This window comes from Mobula birostris, chromosome 2, assembly GCF_030028105.1.
Source record: "Mobula birostris isolate sMobBir1 chromosome 2, sMobBir1.hap1, whole genome shotgun sequence".
Lineage (NCBI taxonomy): Eukaryota > Metazoa > Chordata > Chondrichthyes > Myliobatiformes > Myliobatidae > Mobula > Mobula birostris.
Window position 1 is genome coordinate 39848234 of NC_092371.1, and position 20892 is coordinate 39869125.

General features: G+C 39.8%; 1 protein-coding gene across 1 annotated transcript in view; it reads right to left on the reverse strand.

Annotated features, from left to right (window-relative positions):
• cyp24a1 (cytochrome P450, family 24, subfamily A, polypeptide 1) overlaps positions 1–20204 on the reverse strand; it is a 33457-nt gene extending 13253 nt beyond the window's left edge. The window contains exons 1-7 of the mRNA XM_072276813.1: positions 19983–20204; positions 19578–19768; positions 19106–19199; positions 18144–18240; positions 11823–11914; positions 8499–8610; positions 68–213 (exon numbers count right to left, since the gene is read on the reverse strand). Of these exons, the coding sequence (XP_072132914.1) occupies positions 68–213; positions 8499–8610; positions 11823–11914; positions 18144–18240; positions 19106–19199; positions 19578–19768; positions 19983–20204 (954 nt within the window). The remainder of the gene's footprint in view (positions 1–67; positions 214–8498; positions 8611–11822; positions 11915–18143; positions 18241–19105; positions 19200–19577; positions 19769–19982) is intronic.
• Positions 20205–20892: the final 688 nt, after the last annotated feature.

Sequence of the window (20892 nt, forward strand, 5' to 3'; positions counted from 1 at the left end):
CAATTTAGTTCTGAGCAAGATCTTTCATTCTCAAAAGTAGCATATGGACTTTGGTTAGTATATTTACCGTCTCCACTCCTCCAATTTGGAGCTCAGTGATGGTAGCATATAGCTCTTTTCTTGATAGTTTACTGTCATTGTAGATGTCTGAGAGGAAGTCATTGGCAGGGCAGGATGAGTCACTGTTCAGTCTTCCATCAATGTAACATTTTGCTGCAAAATTATGTACATAGAAAGCATAAATTATAAATGCATCTTCAAGAACATTAGGTAGGTGAATATACAAATTATTATTTTAGTAGTAATCTTTAGGCATAAACACTGTTTCTGATTGACTTTAGATACTTTCAGACATTTTTCTCATGGCCTTCAAATCTGAACATAGCATCGCCCTTAAAACCAAAAGAAGCTATTCTGTTCATTGTACCAGTTGAATGAGAGTTTTCCTGCTTCCTAGCTCCATATTGTTTGCCCTAAAGTCCTGGCATTTCAAGTACATGTCCAAGTGAACTCAACCTTTTCTCCTTGGAGCGACGGAGGATGAAAGGTGACCTGATAGAGGTGTATAAGATGATGAGAGGCATTGATCGTGTGGATAATCAAAGGCTTTTTCCCAGGGCTGAAATGGTTGCCACAAGAGGACACAGGTTTAAGGTGCTGGGGAGTAGGTCAGGGGTAAGATGTCAGGGGTAAGATTTTTACTCAGAGAGCGGTGAGTGCGTGGGATGGGCTGCCTGCAATGGTGGTGGAGGCGGATACGATAGGGTCTTTTAAGAGACTTTTGGATAGGTACATGGAGCTTAGGAAAATAGAGGGCTATAGGTAAGCCTAGTAATTTCTAAGGTAGGGACATGTTTGGCACAACTTTGAGCTGTAGGTTTTGTGCTGTAGGTTTTCTATGTTTCTATGTTTCCTTTTAAATATACATCACAAAAAAGTAGATTTTGGATATCTGAAATAAAAATGGAAAACACTGGAAACACTGAGTTGGGCAGGCAGCACCTCTGGAAATATTTCAGGTCAAAGTCCATTTGATCTGGGAAAGCCTTTATTTTCAGAAAGGGTGGGATAGGGTTGGATAGGATGAAGGAATATATCTTAAAGGGGGAAACCACAGCTGATCTTACTGCTTACAGACCTGTCTAGTTGACAGATTAATGAAGGCATTTAGATTGAGACAGGGGAAAAAAGCAAATTTTAAAGTTGTGAATTGCAGATGAAAGCTATTGCTGAGAGTTAAAGCAAAAAGCAAATTGTGGTAAATGTCCAAAAAATCAGGCAGTGTATGAAGAGGGGAAATGTACTGTGTTAATATTGCAGATGAATAACCTTACAGCAGAACTGACCCCTACCCAGCAATCCAAACAATTCTGTCAAGTGAAATAATATTTCATCTGCTCATTTTCCAATGTAGAGCATTGCATTTGTCTCCACTACATTGAAGAAACTAAATACAGACTTGGTGACTACTTGGTGAAGTTTCTTCATCCAATCTGCAGGAGCAACCCTAATTTTCCACTTGCCTCTCAATTTAGCATTTCATTCTACTTCAAAGTGAACTTTCAGTTGCCTCCTGTACTGTTCCAACAAGGGCCAATGTACAATTTCATATCATTTACTTTCTCTTTTAGTGTTAGAATTGGCCAGTTCTGCTGCAAGGTTATCCATCTATAATAGGAACTCTATTTTTTTAAATTTCACTCCACAGCCTTTGCTTGCTCTGTTGGGCATTTCCAGCTTTCTGCTTTAGGTTTCAGATCTCAGTTCTGGCCAGTATTTCCCAGCTTTTACATATCAATTTCATAGCTTTCACATGTCAATTTATTTGCTTGTTTGTTCTCTCTCTCTCTTTCTAATGTAGGTGCACTTTAAGGAAAAGTTAGAGGAAGAGGAATAAGGAATTGAAAATGATGGTACAAGAAGTAAAGTTAGAGGACGCTTATGAGTGTATACACTTGGTCATTCAACTGCTGGGCTATATGGCCTTCATCCCAACTTATAATTTTGATTTTTCTGAGCTTTTTTATTAATGTACAATTGAACCAATTAAATCAGGAGAAAATTGTTTTTGCTTAGTGAACTTCACCCAGCACTTCCTGTCATGAATCACCTTAACACTTTCCACAGTTAGGTATCCTTACTGCATGCTGCAAGAAAACTTGCCAGAAAGCACTTATCAGGGGTGGAGGAGGGGCACTGCCACGGCAATGCACAGCATTCATCTTGGAACATAGTAGATAAAGTGAGAAACCTATCTAGTATTTTTGACCTATCTTTCCAATGAATCACTTCCAAACAACTCAAAACTCTTAGTCATTCCCTGATCTATCATCTCTCTCCATTTTACTGCTGAGCATCCCAACTCCTAACATCTGGCCTCCTTGAGCATACCCGAGCTTTATATCTTCATGTCCACCTCTTTAATCTACCCCCTAATCTCCACCTCTTCATGCCAGCCTTTTTTCCATCCCTCCTTACAAGTGAATGAAAATCAAAGCAGTGTAGGTACTAGAAACCTGAAGACAGAACGGAAGATGCTGGAAACACTCAGCTGTCAAAAAGAATCTATGAAAAGAGAAGCTACGTTTACATTTCATATTCAAGATCTGTTCCCAATTCTTATAAAGAGCCTTCAAATTGAAATGGTAAGTCATACTCTGTCTTTTTCTCATTTCACATTTCTAATTTCACAAGTGATGCCTGGGATTGGGCTGGAGGAAGTGACAAGGGGTGATGTTGAGTTGAAAGGAAAGAGGTAGACATAGGTTTGTGCTAGAGCATGCATTTCCTTTAAATATGAAATATATGAAAATTAATTTCTTGATAAAGCATAATTTAAATGTACAAATGTTTGTAGAATTCCCACCTTTTTATTCTGGCATCTTACCCCTTCCTTCCCAGTTCTGAAGAAAAGGTCTTGGCCCAAAACGTCGACTATATATTAATTTCATTTGATGTTGCCTGACCTGCTGAGTTGCTCTAGCATTTTGTGTGTGTTGGTTTAAATGTAGATGTTTTACTTACAACATCTGGGAACAGGTCACAGGATCCTCCCACATAGGAAATGCACAATCAATTCTGTTCCATTGAGTATTTTAATATCCCTTTTCACTCTATGTTTTTCCCCCTTCTCCAAAACAGGTAAAAAAAAAGGCTGCATATTAAACAGAGCTGCTACTTGTTTCTACTCCTGCAAACCATTGAGTTGCAATCAATGGTTATCTTGAGCAAAAAGCATTTTGTGGCATTTTGTTGGCTTTTCTGATCGTGTTTAGATTCTGGTAAGTTTCTAGATGCCACTAGATTCACTAGATTACCAAGTTCAGAAATCATAATTAGAATTTTGTCAACACACACAAAATGCTGGTAGAACATAGCAGGCCAGGCAGCATCTATAGGAAGAGATACAGTCGACGTTTCGGGCCAAGGCCTTTCGTCAGATCGACTGACGAAGAGTCTCGGCCCGAAGCGTCTGCTGTGCTTCTTCCTATAGATGCTTCCTGGCCTGCTATGTTCTACCAGCATTTTGCGTGTGTTGCTTGAATTTCCAGCATCTGCAGATTTTCTCATGTTTGCGTTTATAATTTTGTCATATCATTTTGCTAGGACTTTTATAAAAGAACCAGACAATGAATGAGACTGCAACATCTTTACTTGGAAAGCGAAACAAGTGGAACTAGAAGGTTAATATCTGGAGCCAGTCATGTTAAAAATGTTTTATCTTCACTAATCTACTTCAGCTGTTTTCACTACTGAAACAGGAAAGTAGGTGTGTCAGTCAATACTGCCTCAAATGAATAAGCTATGTGCGTAACAAGAGCTGCATATCCCTGTCAGTTCAGTGACCCCAGCCAATGCCTCCTGTTGACCTTAGGCTATTATAAACACTTGGCTTCAGTGTCCTGTTCCAGGTCATTCAGTTTATTAGTGCAAATCTGATGACTGATCCTTGTGCATGGCATTCCAGTGAACCGTGTGGCCTTGGTGACTCTGAATTTCTCTTTCTGAACTGAATAAAGCACATGATATCCTAAAAATACAGTAATATAAAAACCTCTTAAATTAGATATCAATACCTTGATTATTTAATAACATATCATATATATTTTAATTTGAAGATTACTTTAATCAGAATGATAGAAACGGAATTAATTTATAAAAAGACAGATGATGGGATTTTGCAGACCACATTATCTTATATCCAGCTAGTATGAACTTGGGCATTTTAGTAAAGTTATGGTAAATAGTTCCTGTAAAATCTATAGAATTTCTATCAAAATGTTATTGAAGTATGCTGCAAAGAGTGGATAAGTCCATGGAAAATGCAATTGGAATCATTGGCTTTGGATGAACAACAGGACAGGTTGTGGATCTTTGCCACCATACTGTGGACAAATGACCATGAAAAATAGACATCCAACAGGACTTCAAACATCAACAGAGAGCTATTTAACATATTAATTAGGATCTGAAATTCACAGCTCAGAAGATAGCTAGAAAGAAAGCTAATCATTGTCTTCAAAAAGGAATTGGACAGCAACTGAAGGAATAATAAGTTAGCTTGCCTTGGGGAAAGAACAAGGAAAAGAGACTGATAGGATTTTAATGTTCAAAGTTCAAAAAAAAATTTATTATCAAAGTACATATATATCACTAAATACTACCCCGAGATTCATTTTGTGACAGACATTCACGGAAGATCAAAGAAGTGCAATAGAACCAATGAAAAACAACACACAGAGACTGATAAGCAACCAATGTGCAAAAGATGACAAACTGTGGAAATAGAAAAATGAATAAATAACACCGAGCAGCATACACAAAATGCTGGAGGAAATCAGCAGGTTTGACAGCATCTAAAGAAATGAACAGACAGTTGATGTTTTGGGCCAAGACCGTTCTGCAGGACATTATACTGAGAACATGACTTGTAGAATCCTTGAAAGTGAGTCCATTGGTTGTGTTCACTGATCAGTTCAGTGTTGTGGTGAATGTTGATTTCCATTCTGGTTCAGGTACCAGATGGTTAAAGGTTAATAATTGTTCCAGGACCTAAGGCTCCTGTACCTTCTTCCTGATGGTAGCAGTGAGAAGAGAGCATGGTCTGGATGGAGGGGGTCCTTGATGATGGTTGCTGCTTTCTTGTGGCAGCACTTTTTGTAGATGTGCTCAATGATGGGGAGAGCTTTTCCTGCAATGAATTGGGCTATATCCACCATTTTCTTCTAGGCTTTTCTGTTTTTGGGCTTTGGCATTTCCATACCAGGCCATGATACAAACAGTCAGTATACTCTCCACTCTGCATCTATAGAAGTTTGTAAAGTTGTTAGATGACAGGCAAACTTCTTAGAAAGTTAAGGCACTGCCGTACCTTCTTTGAAATGGTTCCAGAACAAATCCTCTGAAAAAATTACTGACCCTCTCCACCTCAGAGCCCCTAATGAGCACTGGCTCATGGACCCCAATTTCTACCTTCTGTCGTCAATAATCACCTATTTGGTTTTGCTGACATTAAGTGATAGGTTGTTGCTGTGGCACCACTCAACCAGATTCTCAATCTCCTTTATGTTGATTCATTACCACATTTGTTTCGGCCAACAACAGTGGTGTCATCAGTAAACTTAAATATGGCACTAGAGCTGTACATAGCCTCATGGTCATAATTATAAAGCAAATAGAGTAGGGGGATAAGCACACAGCCTTATGGTATAGCTGTGCTGATGGTAATTGTGGAGGAGATATTGTTGCAAATCCATACTGACAGGGATCTGCAAGTGAGGTAATCGAGGATCCAATTACACAAGGAGGTTTCAAGGTCTAGGTTCTGGGAGGATGGTAGTGTTGAATTCTGAACTGTAGTTAATGAAGAGCATCTTGATATGTATCATTACTGTCCAGATGTTCCAGAACAGGGTAGAGAACCAATGAAATGCATCTGCTGTGACAGTCGGCAAATTGAAGCAGATCCAAGTCACTCCTCAGGCAGGAGTTGATATGCTTCATAACCAACCTCTCTAAGCACTTCATCACAGTGAATGTAAGTGCGACTGGATGATAGTTGAGGACTAGAATATAAAAGCAAGGATGTAATGTTGAGACTTTATAAAGCACTGGTGAGGCCTCACTTGGGAGTATTGTGAGCAGGTTTTTCCCCTTATCTTACAACGGATGTGCTGAAACTGGGAGAGCTTTCAAGGGAGGTTCACGAAAATTATTCCAGGATTTGATGGCTTGTTATATGAAGAGCGTTTGAAGGCTCTGGGCCTGTATTCACTGGAATTCAGAAGAATGAGGGATGACCTCATTGAAACCTATCGAATGGTGAAAGGCCTTGAAAGAGTGGATATGGAGAGGATGTTTCCTGTAGTGGGAGAGACTTAGACCAGAGAATACGGCCTCGGAATAGAGAGTCATCTTTTTAGAATGGAGATGAGAAGTAATTTCTTTAGCCAGGGAGTGGTGAATTTGTAGAATTCTTGCCACAGGCAGCTGTGGAGGCCAAAAATAGATAAGGCAGAGGTTGATAGATTATTGATTGGTCAGGGCATGAAGAAATATGGGGAGAAGGCAGGAGATTAGGGCTGAATGTAAAGATAGAAAATGGCGGAGCAGAATTGGTGGGCCAAATAGCCTAATTCTGCTCCTATATCTTACGGTGATAAAGTCATTGAGGCAGGTTACCACATTCTTCTTGGTCACTGGTATGACTGAAGCCTGCTTGAAGTAGGGCTACAGTAAACACTACTGCCAGTTGATAAGCTCAGGTCTTTAGTACTCGGCCAGATACATTATCTGGGCCAGATTTTTTCCATAGGTTCACCCTCCTGAAGGATGCTCTCATGTCAGTCCCAGCGACTGAAATCACAGGGTCGTCAAAGGCTATGGGAGTTTGTGAAGGTATCTCAATGTTTTCTCTATAAACAACCGAAATAGACCTATTGGATCCAATAATTTTCTTGCATGCTGTAACAATTCTATTTTTCTACTCTCTAATCCTAATTCTACACAGAGATAGCCACCAGAAGAAAGGAAGCAATGTAAAAGAAAGCACGTTTCAGGAGATCAGCAAATTGATTTATTAGGATATAAATTGAATTTGCGCCTTATTGAGGCAGTTGAATTTTTAATGACAATATTGCAGCTTCATAATCTTTTCGGCCACATTTATTGATTAACATTTACCATTACGTAATTTGAACGTCCAAACATACAATATTTTGGTTACTCACGTTTTTATAGCCACTAAAGTTGCCGACTCCTTATGTTGTGACTGAATGCATTGTTTTAATGCTAGTTCAATAGGTGCAAGATAAAATGGAAATTTGAATAGTTGAGAGACGAAGCTAATGAATCCGGTTGTACCAAGTGACACTTGTGAGGGAAAAGCACTATGGCAGACATGATGGGTAAATGAGTCTGCTTCAGTGTGGTAATGTTCTCTTGTTTTTGTCTTAACACATTTACTTTGAGATTCTAATGCATATCAAACAATATTCTGGAATATCTTCAATCTAATGAAACCTGACTGTTTCACTGCACTATATCAAACATTACCAAGACGATTGGAAACTTTTCTCATCTCAGGTCAGCCCAGTTAGGGGTGGGATGTGGGGTGTGGGGAAGAGGGGTGAAGGGCGAGGAAGGTCTTGGAGATCACCTTCAGTCATTAGTCCACGCTCTAGACAACATGATATCTTATGTGTGGAAGCAAATACACATGTAGTCAGGAGCTGGGCAATTGGGAATATACTTGAGGTAAAAAAGGAGTGAGTAGGAATGTGCATGAGGTTTGGTGAGGTAGAGTGTAGGGATGAATTCAGCATGTTGTATGGTAGTCAGTTTGTAAGATAAGAAACAGTGAGGAACCCAGTCATAATTTCTGGCAGGAGTAATCCCTGAGAGTATGCTGTGTTAAAATTGTTCTTCCTCCTTTAATAAAGTCACCAAAAATACATTAAAGTGCCTCAAACTTTCTAATATTCCCTGTAAGATAATACTCATGTGAGTTCAGTGACCAGTTTCCATCCACTCTATGTTAAGAAGAAGAAGAAGAAAACCCTCAAGTGGAGTCATTAGGACGCTGTCATGATGGCATTTTTTTAGCAGGCTTTCTTATTTTTATGAGGCCGAGTTGCTAGCTCAACACTCAACCCAGCACGGATGGAAAGTGTGCAAGGGAGCCGGCTGGATTCGAACTTGGAAGCCTTCGCTCCGAAGTCCGGGGCTGATGCCACTACACCACCAGCCGGCACTCTATGTTCAGACTTGAACTAAAACTCCAAAAGTAAAACATTACTATAATCTCTTCTATTTCAAATACTTTCAATGCACCTGGAAATTGAGAATCAGGGCCTCCATAATATTGCTTTGAAATTTTGATTTTACTGGAGCTATTCATTGATGCTCAAAGATTTTTCAGTTGAAAGATGACTTAAATTCCAGATTTAAAGTGTTAGTTTTCCAGAACGCTTACGTAAATATCACTAATGCCAATATACCTGTTTTGAATATGTTATCCCAAGCTTCTGTATGGTCCTTCCAAGTCTGCGTATTAAGGCTCTTATGAAGTGCAACTGGAGTCACTATCATTTTTCCAAATGTATCCATCATCTAAGAAAAGCAGAGATTTAAAGGAAAGACAAATTTCCATGAATAAATTCCTTCTCTTTGAGATATATTTTTACACAAGAGGTCCTTAGAGAAATGTTGCCAGCTGCATGGATGATCTGAATTACCACAGTAATTCACGGCCACAGTACAGGGTTCTTCCACACTGGACAGCAAGGGGCCAGGTTGGGTGAAGAGGCCCCTCAATTATTGTAGTAGTGTACCAGCCCATGAGGCCACATGAGTGGCAACAGACCAAAAGACATAAGAGCAGAATTAGGCCATTCAGCCCATCGAGTCTGCTCTGTCATTCCATCATGGCTGATTTATGATCTCTCTCAATCCTATTCTCCTGCCTTCTCTTCAAAACCTTTGACACTCTGACTAATCTATCAACCTCTGCTTTAAATATACTCAATGACTTGGCCACCACAGTCATCCATGGCAGTGATTTCCACAGATTCACCATCCTCTGGCTAAATAAATGTCTCCTAATCTGTGTTGTAAATCTATGTTCCTCTATTTTGAGGCTGTGCCCTTTGGTCCTCACTATTGAAAACATCCTCTCCACATCCACTCTATCTAGGCCATTCAATATTTGATAGGTTTCAATTAGCTCCTCCCTGATCCTTTTAAACCCCAGTCAGTCTGAACCATCAAAAGCTCCTCATACATTAATCCTTTCATGCACTTAAAAAGTTAGCGATGTTTATACCCACATCCATGTGGCTAGGCACAGCTCAAAAGCTATCTATAAATTAGCTGATGACACAACTATTGTTTGAGATGGTGATGGAGGCATACGAGCAGGAAATATCAGTTGGTTGAGTGGTGTTAGAACAACAACCTTGCACTCAGAGTTAGTAAGATCAAGGAATTGATTGTAGACTTCAGGAAGGGGAAGTCGAGGGAACACACACCAATCCTCTTCACGGGATCTTCAGTGGAAAGGGCGAGCAGTTTCAAGCTCCTGGGCGTCAACATCCCTGAAGGTCTACCCTAGGCTCAACTTATTGATGCAATTACAAAGAAGGCATGGCAGCAGTTATATTTCATCAGCAGTGTGAGGAGGTTTGGAAACAAAGACTCTTACAAATTTCTACAGATGTACCTTGGAGAGCATTCTAACTGATTGCATCACCATCTGGTATGTAGGGCCAACTGCATAGGTTCAGAAAAAGCTGCAGAAAGTTTCAAATTCAGCCAGCTCCATCATGGGCACTAGCTTTCCCATCATCAGGGACATCTCCAAAAGCCGATGCCTCAGGAAGGTGACATCCATTATTAAGGACATCCATTACCCAGGATGAGTCCTTTGCTCATTGTTACCATCAAGGAGGAGTTACAGAAGCCTGGAGACACACACTCAACATTTTAGGAACAGCTTCTTCCCCCTTGCCATTCGATTTCTGAATGGATACTACCTCACTTTTTTCTGCTTTTTCTCTCTTTTTGCTTACTTATTTAATTTCTTATAAAAAATATATACTTACTTTCATTACATGTATCAGTATCACAATGGAATAAAGGGAATTACAGAGGCATGAGAGTGGAACTTGCCCAAGTAGATTGGAGGTGGACACTGGTGAGGATGACGGCAAAACAGAGATGGCCGAAGTTCCTGGGAATAGTTCACAAGGCGCAGGATAGATATGTCCCACAGAGGAAGAAGTTCTCAAATGGCAGGGGTAGGCAACCGTGGCTGACAAGGGAAGTTAGGGACTGCATAAAAGCCAAGGAAAGGACATATAAGGTAGCAAAAGTGAGTAGGAAGTTGGATGATCAGTAAGCTTTAAAAATCCATCAAAAGGCAACTAAAAAAGCTATAAGAAGGGAAAAAATGAAATATGAGGGAAAACTAGCCAATGATATAAAGCAGTATACTGAAAGTTTTTCAGTTATTTAAAGAGTAAAAGGGAGGTGACAGTTGATATTTGGACCACTGGAAAATGATGCTGGTGAGGTAATAATGGGAGACAAAGTAATGGCAGATGAACTTAATGGGTACTTTGCATCAGTCTTCACTGTAGAAGTGTGCTAGAAGTCTGTGAGTGTCAGGGAGCAGGTGTGAGTGCCATTGCTATTACAAAGGAAAAAGTGCTAGGAAAACTCAAAGGTCTTAAGGTGGATATGTCATCTGGGCCAGATAGACTACATCCCAGAGTCCTGAGAGAGGTTGCTGAAGAGATAATGAATGCACTGGTAATGATCTTTCAAGAATCACTTGATTCTGGCATGGTGCCAGAGGACCGGACGATTGCAAATATCAATCCACTCTTTAAGAAGGGAGGAAGGCAAAAGAAAGGAAATTATGGGCCAGTTAGCCTAACCTCAGTGGTTGGGAAAATGTTGGAGTCGATTACTAAGGATGAAGTTTCGGGGTTCTTGGAGACTAATGATCAAATAAGTCAAAGTCAGCATGGTTTCTGTGAAGGGAAATCTTGCCTGACAAGTCTGTTAGAGTTCTTCAAGGAAGTAACAAGCAGGGTGGACAAAGGAGAGTCAGAGGATATAATTCACTTGGATTTTCAGAAAGAACTTGATAAGGTGCCACACATGTGGTTGCTTAACAAGATAAAATCCGATGGTGTTACAGGAAATATACTAGTATGGATAGAGGAATGGTTGACAGGCAGGAGGCAGTGAGTGGGAATAAAGGGTGCCTTTTCTGGTTGGCTGCCAGTGACTAGTGGTTTTCCTCAGGGGTCAAGATTGGGACTGTTACTTTTCAAATTGTCATTGATTTGGATAATGGAATTGATGGCTTTGTGGTAAAGTCTGCAGATGATACAAAGATAGGTGGAGGGGTGCTGGTCAAGTCTGTGGGTACATTTAAAGCGGAAGTTGATAATTTCCTGATCGGTCAATCTTGCCATATCATAGGATATGGCAAGAAGGCAGATGTATGGGGTTGAGTGAGTTCCGGGATCAGCCATGATGGAATGGCGGAGCAGACTCCATGGGCTGAATGGCCTAATTCTGCTCCTATGTCTTATGATCTTATGCTCTAATTCGCAGTTTTCTGTTATTATGTACTGCTGCCACAAACAACAAATTTTACCACATATTAAATATGATTCTGATTCTGAATTGTTATACTTTACTGTATGTTAGTAATGTGTCTACTTTGTTAATCTTATTGTTTTACTGAAGTACTTTTCTTATTGTTAGTTTAATATAAATTATTGAACAACATTAAAACTACATTGACTTACAGTTTTAACAGACTGAATGAAGTTCAAAGATTCTTCACCTACATGTTGTTCCAGAAGACCGATTCGCTTATTGTACAACACCAAACAAATTGCTATAATTAGAAAGTTATTGATAAGTGGACAATGCAATTCTCAGATGCATTGACAAATACATAATCCATTAAATTACACTGTAATTTTTACATTTTTAGTATTTCAATGACTGAATAAAGATCAAAAATATTTATTTGCAAAAGCACTATTAATATTGATATATATAGTTTCCAACCTGAAAGTGTCTTGAAAATATGAAAAATGCTTAGTAGTATATAGTTACTTATCTTAAGAATTTTTGTCATATCTTTGGGGCGGAGTACTGAACAGAGGTCAACTGCTTTCCTAGAAAATTTGGTAATCATGGAGGGAAACTTGGGAGGATATTTTAAAGTTCTTATTTGCATTTCTGCCAGTTATGCCACACATTTTTATTAGTTGATCCTAGACTAATAAAGATGGAATTTACGAGATCATCACTTCCAAGAAGTGGATAATGCAATGGGTAATCTTATTAATTTAAAATATTTCTGTACCTTTTATAGCAAGTATACTCAAAGCTTCATGACAAATAAATGTTTAATATGCTTATGCAGCACTTGTTAATTGATAACAATTAAAATGTGCAAATCAGTAGACAAATTGCAAGCCATAAACTCTCTTTCATGGCCAGCAACAAAGGCTGGAATTACCCAATTAAAATAAAGGTTATTGTAAATACTTATTAGGTCAGCCTGTGCCTGTGGGAAAAAAAATGTTTCAGGTTGATTCTTTTCGGTAGAACAGATGCCAAACCTTGTGAGTATTTCCACCACATTCTCTTTTGCTTCACATTTCCAGCATCTGCAGTACTTTGTTCTTGAATTAAGCAATCCTTTGATATTCTGCTGATACACCTTAGAAACATTCTATGCCTATAATTTTCTCATCAGTAGTTATGATTAAATAATGGTCTGGAGTCTTCACTGAAATCATTATTAACTCAAAGGGAATGTGTGACTTTATCTGTCCCTATATCAAAGTGGCTTCTGCAAAGGAGGAGGAGAAGATGGTGGCGCACCTCTCCGGTGAATGATATCTGTAATCTGTCAAGTAGGGGACCTTGCACAATTCTGATTTGATGGAGATGGATGTGAGAGTATGGAGAAACATCTGGAAAACTTCTGAAATGCCTGCTTTGCTGCCGCTGCTACAGTGTGGTAACCGGAATCTCCGGAGCAGAAGGCCCCAAATCCTCGGCTTTACTTGTTTCAGTGACCGGTGCTAGGTCGAAGGCGCTCAGTAGAAGATGGCACTCGGGAGGCTGTATCGGAGGGGCTGGTTGGAGGCTTGAAGTTTTCGGACGGACGGACTCAATGTCGGCTGTGGTCGGCTGCGGTCGGCTGCTTCCAAGGCATCGGCAAGTTGACGGTGCCTGGAGGTTTATGGCAGGGAGTTTCTCCCTTTTGCCACCTGCTATCGGGGACTCGGGAGTCGATCGACTCGGGGGCTTTGAGACTTTTTTTTTACCATGCCCATGGTTTGTTCTTCATCAAATTATGGTATTACTTTGCACTGCTGTAACTATATGTTATAATTATGTGGTTCTGTCAGTGTTAGTCTTTGGTTTGTCCTGTTTTCTGTGATATCACTCTAGAGGAACATTGTATCACTTCTAAATGCATGTATGCATTTCTAAATGACAATAAAAGAGGACTGAGTGTTCTCATATTCATCATCATAAATTTGATACTAGATGTGACCATTGGTTCAAAGCTGAAAAGAATTGCTTCTAAACTTTATCCAGTGCATCATTCCAATTCAGTGCAAAGCTCTTCCATGTTCCTTTATGTTTTCACAGCCTTTCCAGTCTATCAAATTACTTGATTTCTCACAACAATCAAACATTCTTCTACAGTCTTACTGCCTTTCACTCTAGCCTTGCTAGTTCCTACAGCTTCAATCCTGATAATTCATCACTGATATCACTTGATACAGGTTGTGGCTAAAAGGGATGAATAGCTACCAATGTGAATAAGTTTTACATTGTGACTGCAAGCCTGTGATGGTGTTATCTGTGTGAGGGGAGGTAAAACACACTAACTGAAGGTCAAAAGGATATATAAAAATAATCAACCTCTTGCCTTTCTACTAGTTATCCCAGAATTTTCATTGGTTGATCACAGAATAAGAACAGATAATGGAATGGGTATTTCTGAGTTTGTATAAAGTATCAATAACAAATGGAGGAAAGATATTCATTGATTAATGAGAGATGCTATATATTTACCAAAAAAGGTGAAGGAAAATATATGTAAAGCTTAAGGAGCTGAAATTTGACAAGGCTCCTGAGGAATACAAAGAAAGCAGGAAAGAACTTTACAAGAAATGAAGAGGGCTAAAGGGTGCCAGAAAAATTCCTTGCTGTGTTAGAGTTAAGGAAAATAACAAGTCATTAAAAGCAAGCTAAAGAAAGTGTAGGGCCACTTAATGAAAAAGATGTGGTTTAATGTCTGGAACCAGAGGAAGTGAATAAGATATTATTGGAGTACTTTGCATTTGGATTTACCAAGGAGAATGATGTGGAGGATAGTGACATCAGTGAGGGGGTATCAATATTCTAGGGCATGTGCTATCGAGGAGGAGGAGGAGGTTTTAGGTCTCTTGAGATTACCCTAACACCTGATGAAGTCTATCTGAGGTTACTGAGGGAAGCAAGAAAGAACTCTGGGGCCTTAACAGAGATCTCTGTATACTCTGTCACCAAAAGTGAGGCCTCAGACAACTGAAGAATGTACAATGTGTCCCTTTTATTTAAGGAAGTTAATAGGGATAATCATGCAAGAAGGATTAAAGAAAACCCCAAGACATTCTACAAGTATGTGAAGAGCATGAGAATGAGCTGTATGAGAATAAAACCAATCAGGAGTGAGAGTGGAAACATGTGCATGGAGCCGGAGGTGGTAGCAGAGGTACTGAATGAATACTTTGCTTCGGTATTCACCAGTGAAAAGGACCTTGGCATTTGTGGGGATAACTTACAGTGGACTGAAATGCTTGTGTGTATAGACATTAAGAAAGAGGATGTGCTGGAGCTTTTGAAAGGTATTAAGTTAGATAAATCACCGGAACCGGATGAGATATACCCCAGGCTTCTGTGGAAGTGAGGGAGGAGATTGCAGAGCCTCTGGCAATGATCTTTGCATCATCAATAGGGACAGGAGAAGTACCAGAGGATTGGAAGGTTGCAAACGTTGTTCCCTTGTTCAAGAAAGGAAGTAGAGATAATCCAGGAAATTATAGACCAGTGAATCTTACTTAAGTGGTGGGCAAGTTGTTGGAGAAGATCCTGAGAGGCAGGATTTATGAGCATTTGGAGAGACATCATCTGTTTAGGTTAGTCAGCATGGTTTTGTCAAGGGCAGATCGTGCCTTATGAACCTGATTGAATTCTTTGAGGATGTAACAAAAACCATTGATGAAGGTAGAACAGTGGATGTAGTGTATATGGATTTCAGAAAGGCATCTGATAAGGTTCACCATGCAAGCCTCATTCAGAATGTAGTGAGGCATGGAATTCAAGGAGACCTTGCTTTGTGAATCCAGAAATGGCTTGCCCACGGAAGGCAAAAGGTGGTTGTAGATGGTTTGCATTCTGCATGGAGGATGGTGACCGGTAGTGTTCAGCAAGGATCTTTTCTGGGATTCCTCCGCATTGTGATTTTTATAAATGATCTGTATGTGGAAGTAGAAGGGTGGGTTAGTAAGTTTGCTGATGACACAAAAGTTGGGGTTGTTGTGGATAATCTGGAGGATACAGAAATGGGTTGAGAAGTGACAGATGGAGTTCAACCCAGATAAGCAGAAGTGGTTCATTTCGGTAGGTTGAATTTGAAGACAGAATATAATATTAATGATAAAACCCTTGGCAGTGTGGACGATCAGCAAGATCTTGGGGTCCATGTCCATAGGACACTCAAAGCTGCTGTGTAGGTTGACGGTGTTGTTAAGAATGTGCATGGTGTGTTGGGCTTCATCAACCATGGGATTGAGTTCAAGAGCCGTAAGGTAATGTTACAGCTATATAAGATCTTAGTTAGACCCCACTTGGAGTATTGTTTTCAGTTCTAGTCACCTCACTACAAGAAGGATGTGGATACTACAGAGAAAGTGCAGGGGAGATTTACAAGGGTGTTGCCTGGATTGGAGAGCATGTCTTATGAGAATAGGTTGAGTGAACTTGGCCTTTTCTCCTTGGAGGATGAGGAGGGGCATGACAGAGGTGTATAAGATGATGAGAGGCATTGATCATATGATAGTCAGAGGCTTTTTCCCAGGGTTGAAATGGCTAACACAAGGGGGCATAGTTTTAAGATGCTTGGAAGCAGGTACAAGGGGGATGTCAAAGGTAAGTTTTTCGCACTGAGAGTGGCGGGTGCGTGGAATGCACTGCCGGTGACAGTGGTAGAGGTGGATATAATAGGCGGATACAAGAGACTCTTAGGTAGATACATGGGGCTTAGGAAAACAGAGAGCTTTGCGGTAGGGAAATTCTAGGCAGTTTCTAAAGTAGTTGTGGCTGAGAGCCTGTAATGTACTGTAAAATACATTTTTTTATTTTTGAGACCAGTGAGTGAGAAAATATGAGAAAAGATTCCTAGAGATAGGATACACTCACACATAGAAAAACATGAATTTATTACAGATAGTCAACACAGCCTTGAGTGGCAGAGGTCATATCTTACAATTGAATGAATTTTTTGAGGACGTAATGAAGATCGTGGATGAGGGTAGGGCAGTGAATATTGACCACATGGACCTTAATAAAGAACTTAACAGTATTGCTTTTGACCGGTTGATCTAGAAGAATAAAGCATATGGGATTCAAGGTAATTTGGTAGATTGGATTCAAATCTATCAAATCTACTTTGAGTGGCATGGTAGTATAGTGATTCGTATAATGCTATTACTGTGCCAGCAACTAGGATTCAATTGCACTGTTGTCTGTAATAAGGCAGTATGATCTTCCTTTCACCACATGGGTTTTTTCTGGATGATCCGGCTTTCTTGCACATCCAAAAGATGTACAGTGTGGTAGGGTTTATTGGTTAAATGGGTATATCTGGATGTGCCTGGGGCCTGTTACTGTGAGGATGGACAAACTTGAATTGCTTTCTCTCAAGCACCGCAGGCTGAGGAGAACCCTGACAGAAGTAAATAAAATGACGAGAGGTATAGAGCGGGCAGATAGTCAGAGTATTTTTTCCCAGGGTGGATCTATATGAATGGTTTTAAGATGAGAGGAGTGAAGTTCAAAGGAGATTTGCAAGGTAGGTTTTTCACACTGAGGTTGGTGGGTTCCAGGGGAGCTATTGGAAGCAGGTACAACAGCAATGTTTAAGAGACATTTCGGATGACACATGAGCAAGCAAGGAATGAGGGTATGTAATCTTGGCGCAGCTAGATTGGACTAGTTAACTTGGCATCATGATTGTACAGACAGAGATGTCCAGGACCTGTTCCTTTGTTATATTGTTCTATGAAGTATGCACTGTTCCACATTAAAACACTTTTGTAACATTCATTGCAGATATACGCAAAGCTTCATTATAAATAAATGTTAGATACAGGTATGCTTATGCAGCACCTGATAATAGATACAAATTGAAGACTAGAAATCAGTGGTCCAAGTGTGGACCACAAACTTGCCTTCACAACAGGAAGAAAGAGAAAGGCTGGAATTAAGCAATTAAAACAAAGGGTGCTGGAAATACTCACTAGGCTAAGCAGCATCTGTGGAGAGAGAAGCAGGAATTAATGTTTTAGGTCCATGTCCTTTCCACAGAACTGCCACCTGACCTGCTGAGTATTTCCAGCATTTTCTCTTTTTGTTTAAGATTTCCAGTCTCTGAAGTATTTTGTCTTTTATTAAGCTATCCTTTTGCTATTAAGTGCCCTGCTCAAAGACACAACAACACGTTGCCTTGGCAGACACTCGAACCCAAGACGTTCAGATCGTGAGCCCAACGCCCTAACCACTTGGCCACTCGCCACAGGTCCTATTACTAGTAATGATTAAATGGCGTGATTGGGTTTTTCATTGTAACAATTACTAAGCAAAATTAGAAATTTCTTATTTCGCGAAATTGAGTTAAACCTGTTGAATAATCATAGCTGAATTCGCTTATTCCAATTTATGTCTTGACTGCTTTCTAATATGTATTGCGGTGAACAAAACCAATAATGATAATATTCATTTATTGTCAATGACCAAGGCATTTACAGCGTAATACTTTCTGAAGAACTTACTTTCAAAGGACCACTTGTTCAGTTCCTGGTATAAATCATTAATCTTGCCTGTCTCATCACGAAGCTTCTCTAATTTTCCAATAAAATCCTTCAGAACCTGCGAATTATTTAGAATAGAGAAATGAGTAAATAGCAGGTTTCAACCAGTAGTTACAGCATTACAGCGACTCGACAAAGGATTCCTGGAACCTGTTGGCTCTCCGCCTATTCGATTAAGATCGTCGATTTGGAGGAGCAGAATTTCTTCTTTTAAGAAACAACACAACCCTTTTGCTTGTAAACTGAGCCTCCTCTCCATCCCTCTGCATCAGGCAGTCCCGCAAGCAATAATTGAAGGTGGTCCGCGATATATTTCTATAGTTTATTATCTTTTATTTTGGACAAGTTAATTTAAGCCTGTTTTCTATTTATTTCATTGTCTACCGCTTTCGTAGAAAGAAAATCTCTTCAGAATGTTCAACTCCTTTTCGAAAACTGTAGCGATTCTAGCTCTCCTTCCACGACCCCGATCAATGGTTTTGATCTAGAATATACTATCAACTTGCCGTGTGGTGAATATTTATAAGGTGCCGGGTTAAATATATTGATGAGCTTACTCCTTAATAAATCAGAAATATCATACAAATCAATCGAAACATTGAGTACACAAACACATCTCTGCGCTAGTAGCAAAAGTGCGCTTTGGAATACACTGCACTTCATAAAATGCTAAGTTCTCCAGTTTTAATACTTGAACTCGTGCAGCAAAGAGCTAACAATAAAACGCGTTTTTTCCTCGTATTTGTGTGCAGGACCGCGTAAGCTGGACAGTTCTCTGTTAATTGTTTGGCCCGCATTCGCATCAAGGCTAGAAATCTAGAGCCGCCCAGCAGACAAGACTTTGAAAAAATCGGCAGTAAGCTGTGATCTGAAACGGTGGGCGCGAACGTGCGTGACGCGTGCTCGTAATAAAATATGTTTACCTCGTTGATTTTTCCATCCAGTTTTATTACTTCAGTTGGCTTCATGAACTTTTTCTGGAATATGCTTCTCACTCTTTGCCAGTCCTTGCCTTCCCTATAACCAAGATAAGGAAAAAAAAGGAGAAAATCCTGAGTCACCACTGCCCATGCTTTTTGAACTGATTGTCCTGTCCGCCATTGAAAATACGGAGGATTCATAAATAGCTGATTAAAGCTGACAGGTATCAGTATGAAAATACTAACCTTTGTCTAATTTTCCAATATACTGCTCAAATTCGCAATAACTGACACTCATTTGTGATAACAATTTAATGTCCATAGAGTAATAATTAAACCAAAATATCTTCGACTAGTATTTTCTCAAAGAAATACACTTTGCATTTCACAAAACAAATTTAAGTCCGTTCGTGTATGATTTTCTTTCAAAGAATAATTTATCCTTCATTGATAGCAACCGTTTACTTGTACTCACAGTATGAGCAGTCCATACGCTTCATTTCTGTAGTCTCTGTAAGCTTTCCATGGCTTGATCTCCAGGCGCTGGGGGTGGTTGCTTTCTCTGCGGTAAAGAGCCTCCAGGAGGCACGGTGCCCCAACGTACACTGACTCAAACGGACCCAATTTCATCTTAAAAATCTTCCCGAATTTCTTATGAAATTCCACCTGTTAAAGAAAAAAATTGCTTGCTTACTGACCCTTGAGGACAAAACTCGTGCTTGTCAACTTACTGTCCTGCTAGTTTTTATTTTAATTTTAAGAACACTTTAGTGTTGACGCACTGCATTAGTCGCAGCATTTTCTGAAGGTGGTAATGATTCATTCGTATTGCAATCAAATAGATAGCTTCAGCATTAATCTGCTGCATTACCACATTTACCAGCGTTATGTGTTGCTTTTGGAGTCCTCCTTTTCTTATTAGATACGGCAGGCTCCCCACCACCGGCCACCTGATAGGTCCCGGGATGGAGTTATGCCCGCAAGGTGCCAAGACTTTTTTAAAGTCACTATTGGCAGTAGAAATAGGAACAGCTTCCCTTAATTTGTTCTCTTTTCTTAAAAATTTCAGAAGCAAATTTGCGTTTTTAATTTGAAATCGCATTTTTGAAACTAAATCTCCAATTGTAAACAACAACATATTAGCAGTTCCCAACAGCTCTATTTGGAATGATATTTTTCGCACCTAATATATAGATACACAAGCTGGTACCGTTCTCAATGTCTGGCCAATCAAAAACGGCACTCAGTTGGTGTGGTTGACGAGCCTACCATTCATTTATGTATTTTTGCAAGCACGTGGGAAGCCTGGCAGATTCTAGGAATGAACTCAAGCACACTCTGAGCCTCTCCAAATTGGCTCTCACCTGACGGAGAGCGCTTCAGGCAGCAGCTTCAGTCAATAACAGGATACTGGAGTTTGGAATTGTTACTAAACGAAAAGGAATCGCAATATAAAACTCAATTAAGATTAACGTATTTACTTTAAAAAACGGAGCATGGAAAGAAATGGTTGCAATATTAGAATAAGTTTTGAATACAATATTAGAATGGAATTTGAATACATTGCAACGACAAACTCTTTTGCATGCCTTGGAAGTCCCTGAGAAAAACGAGTCACTCTGAAAGCAGGCTCTCAGAATGCATTCCACCCTGGTGGGCAACTCTCAGAATCTAGCCTAAGATTACAGCTCTCTTTGAAACCAATATTGAACTGGTATTTGTGAGATTATGAATTTGAGGGCTTGAACACATACTGCTGGCTGTGCAGTGTATCCGCTGTTAAGTACCTC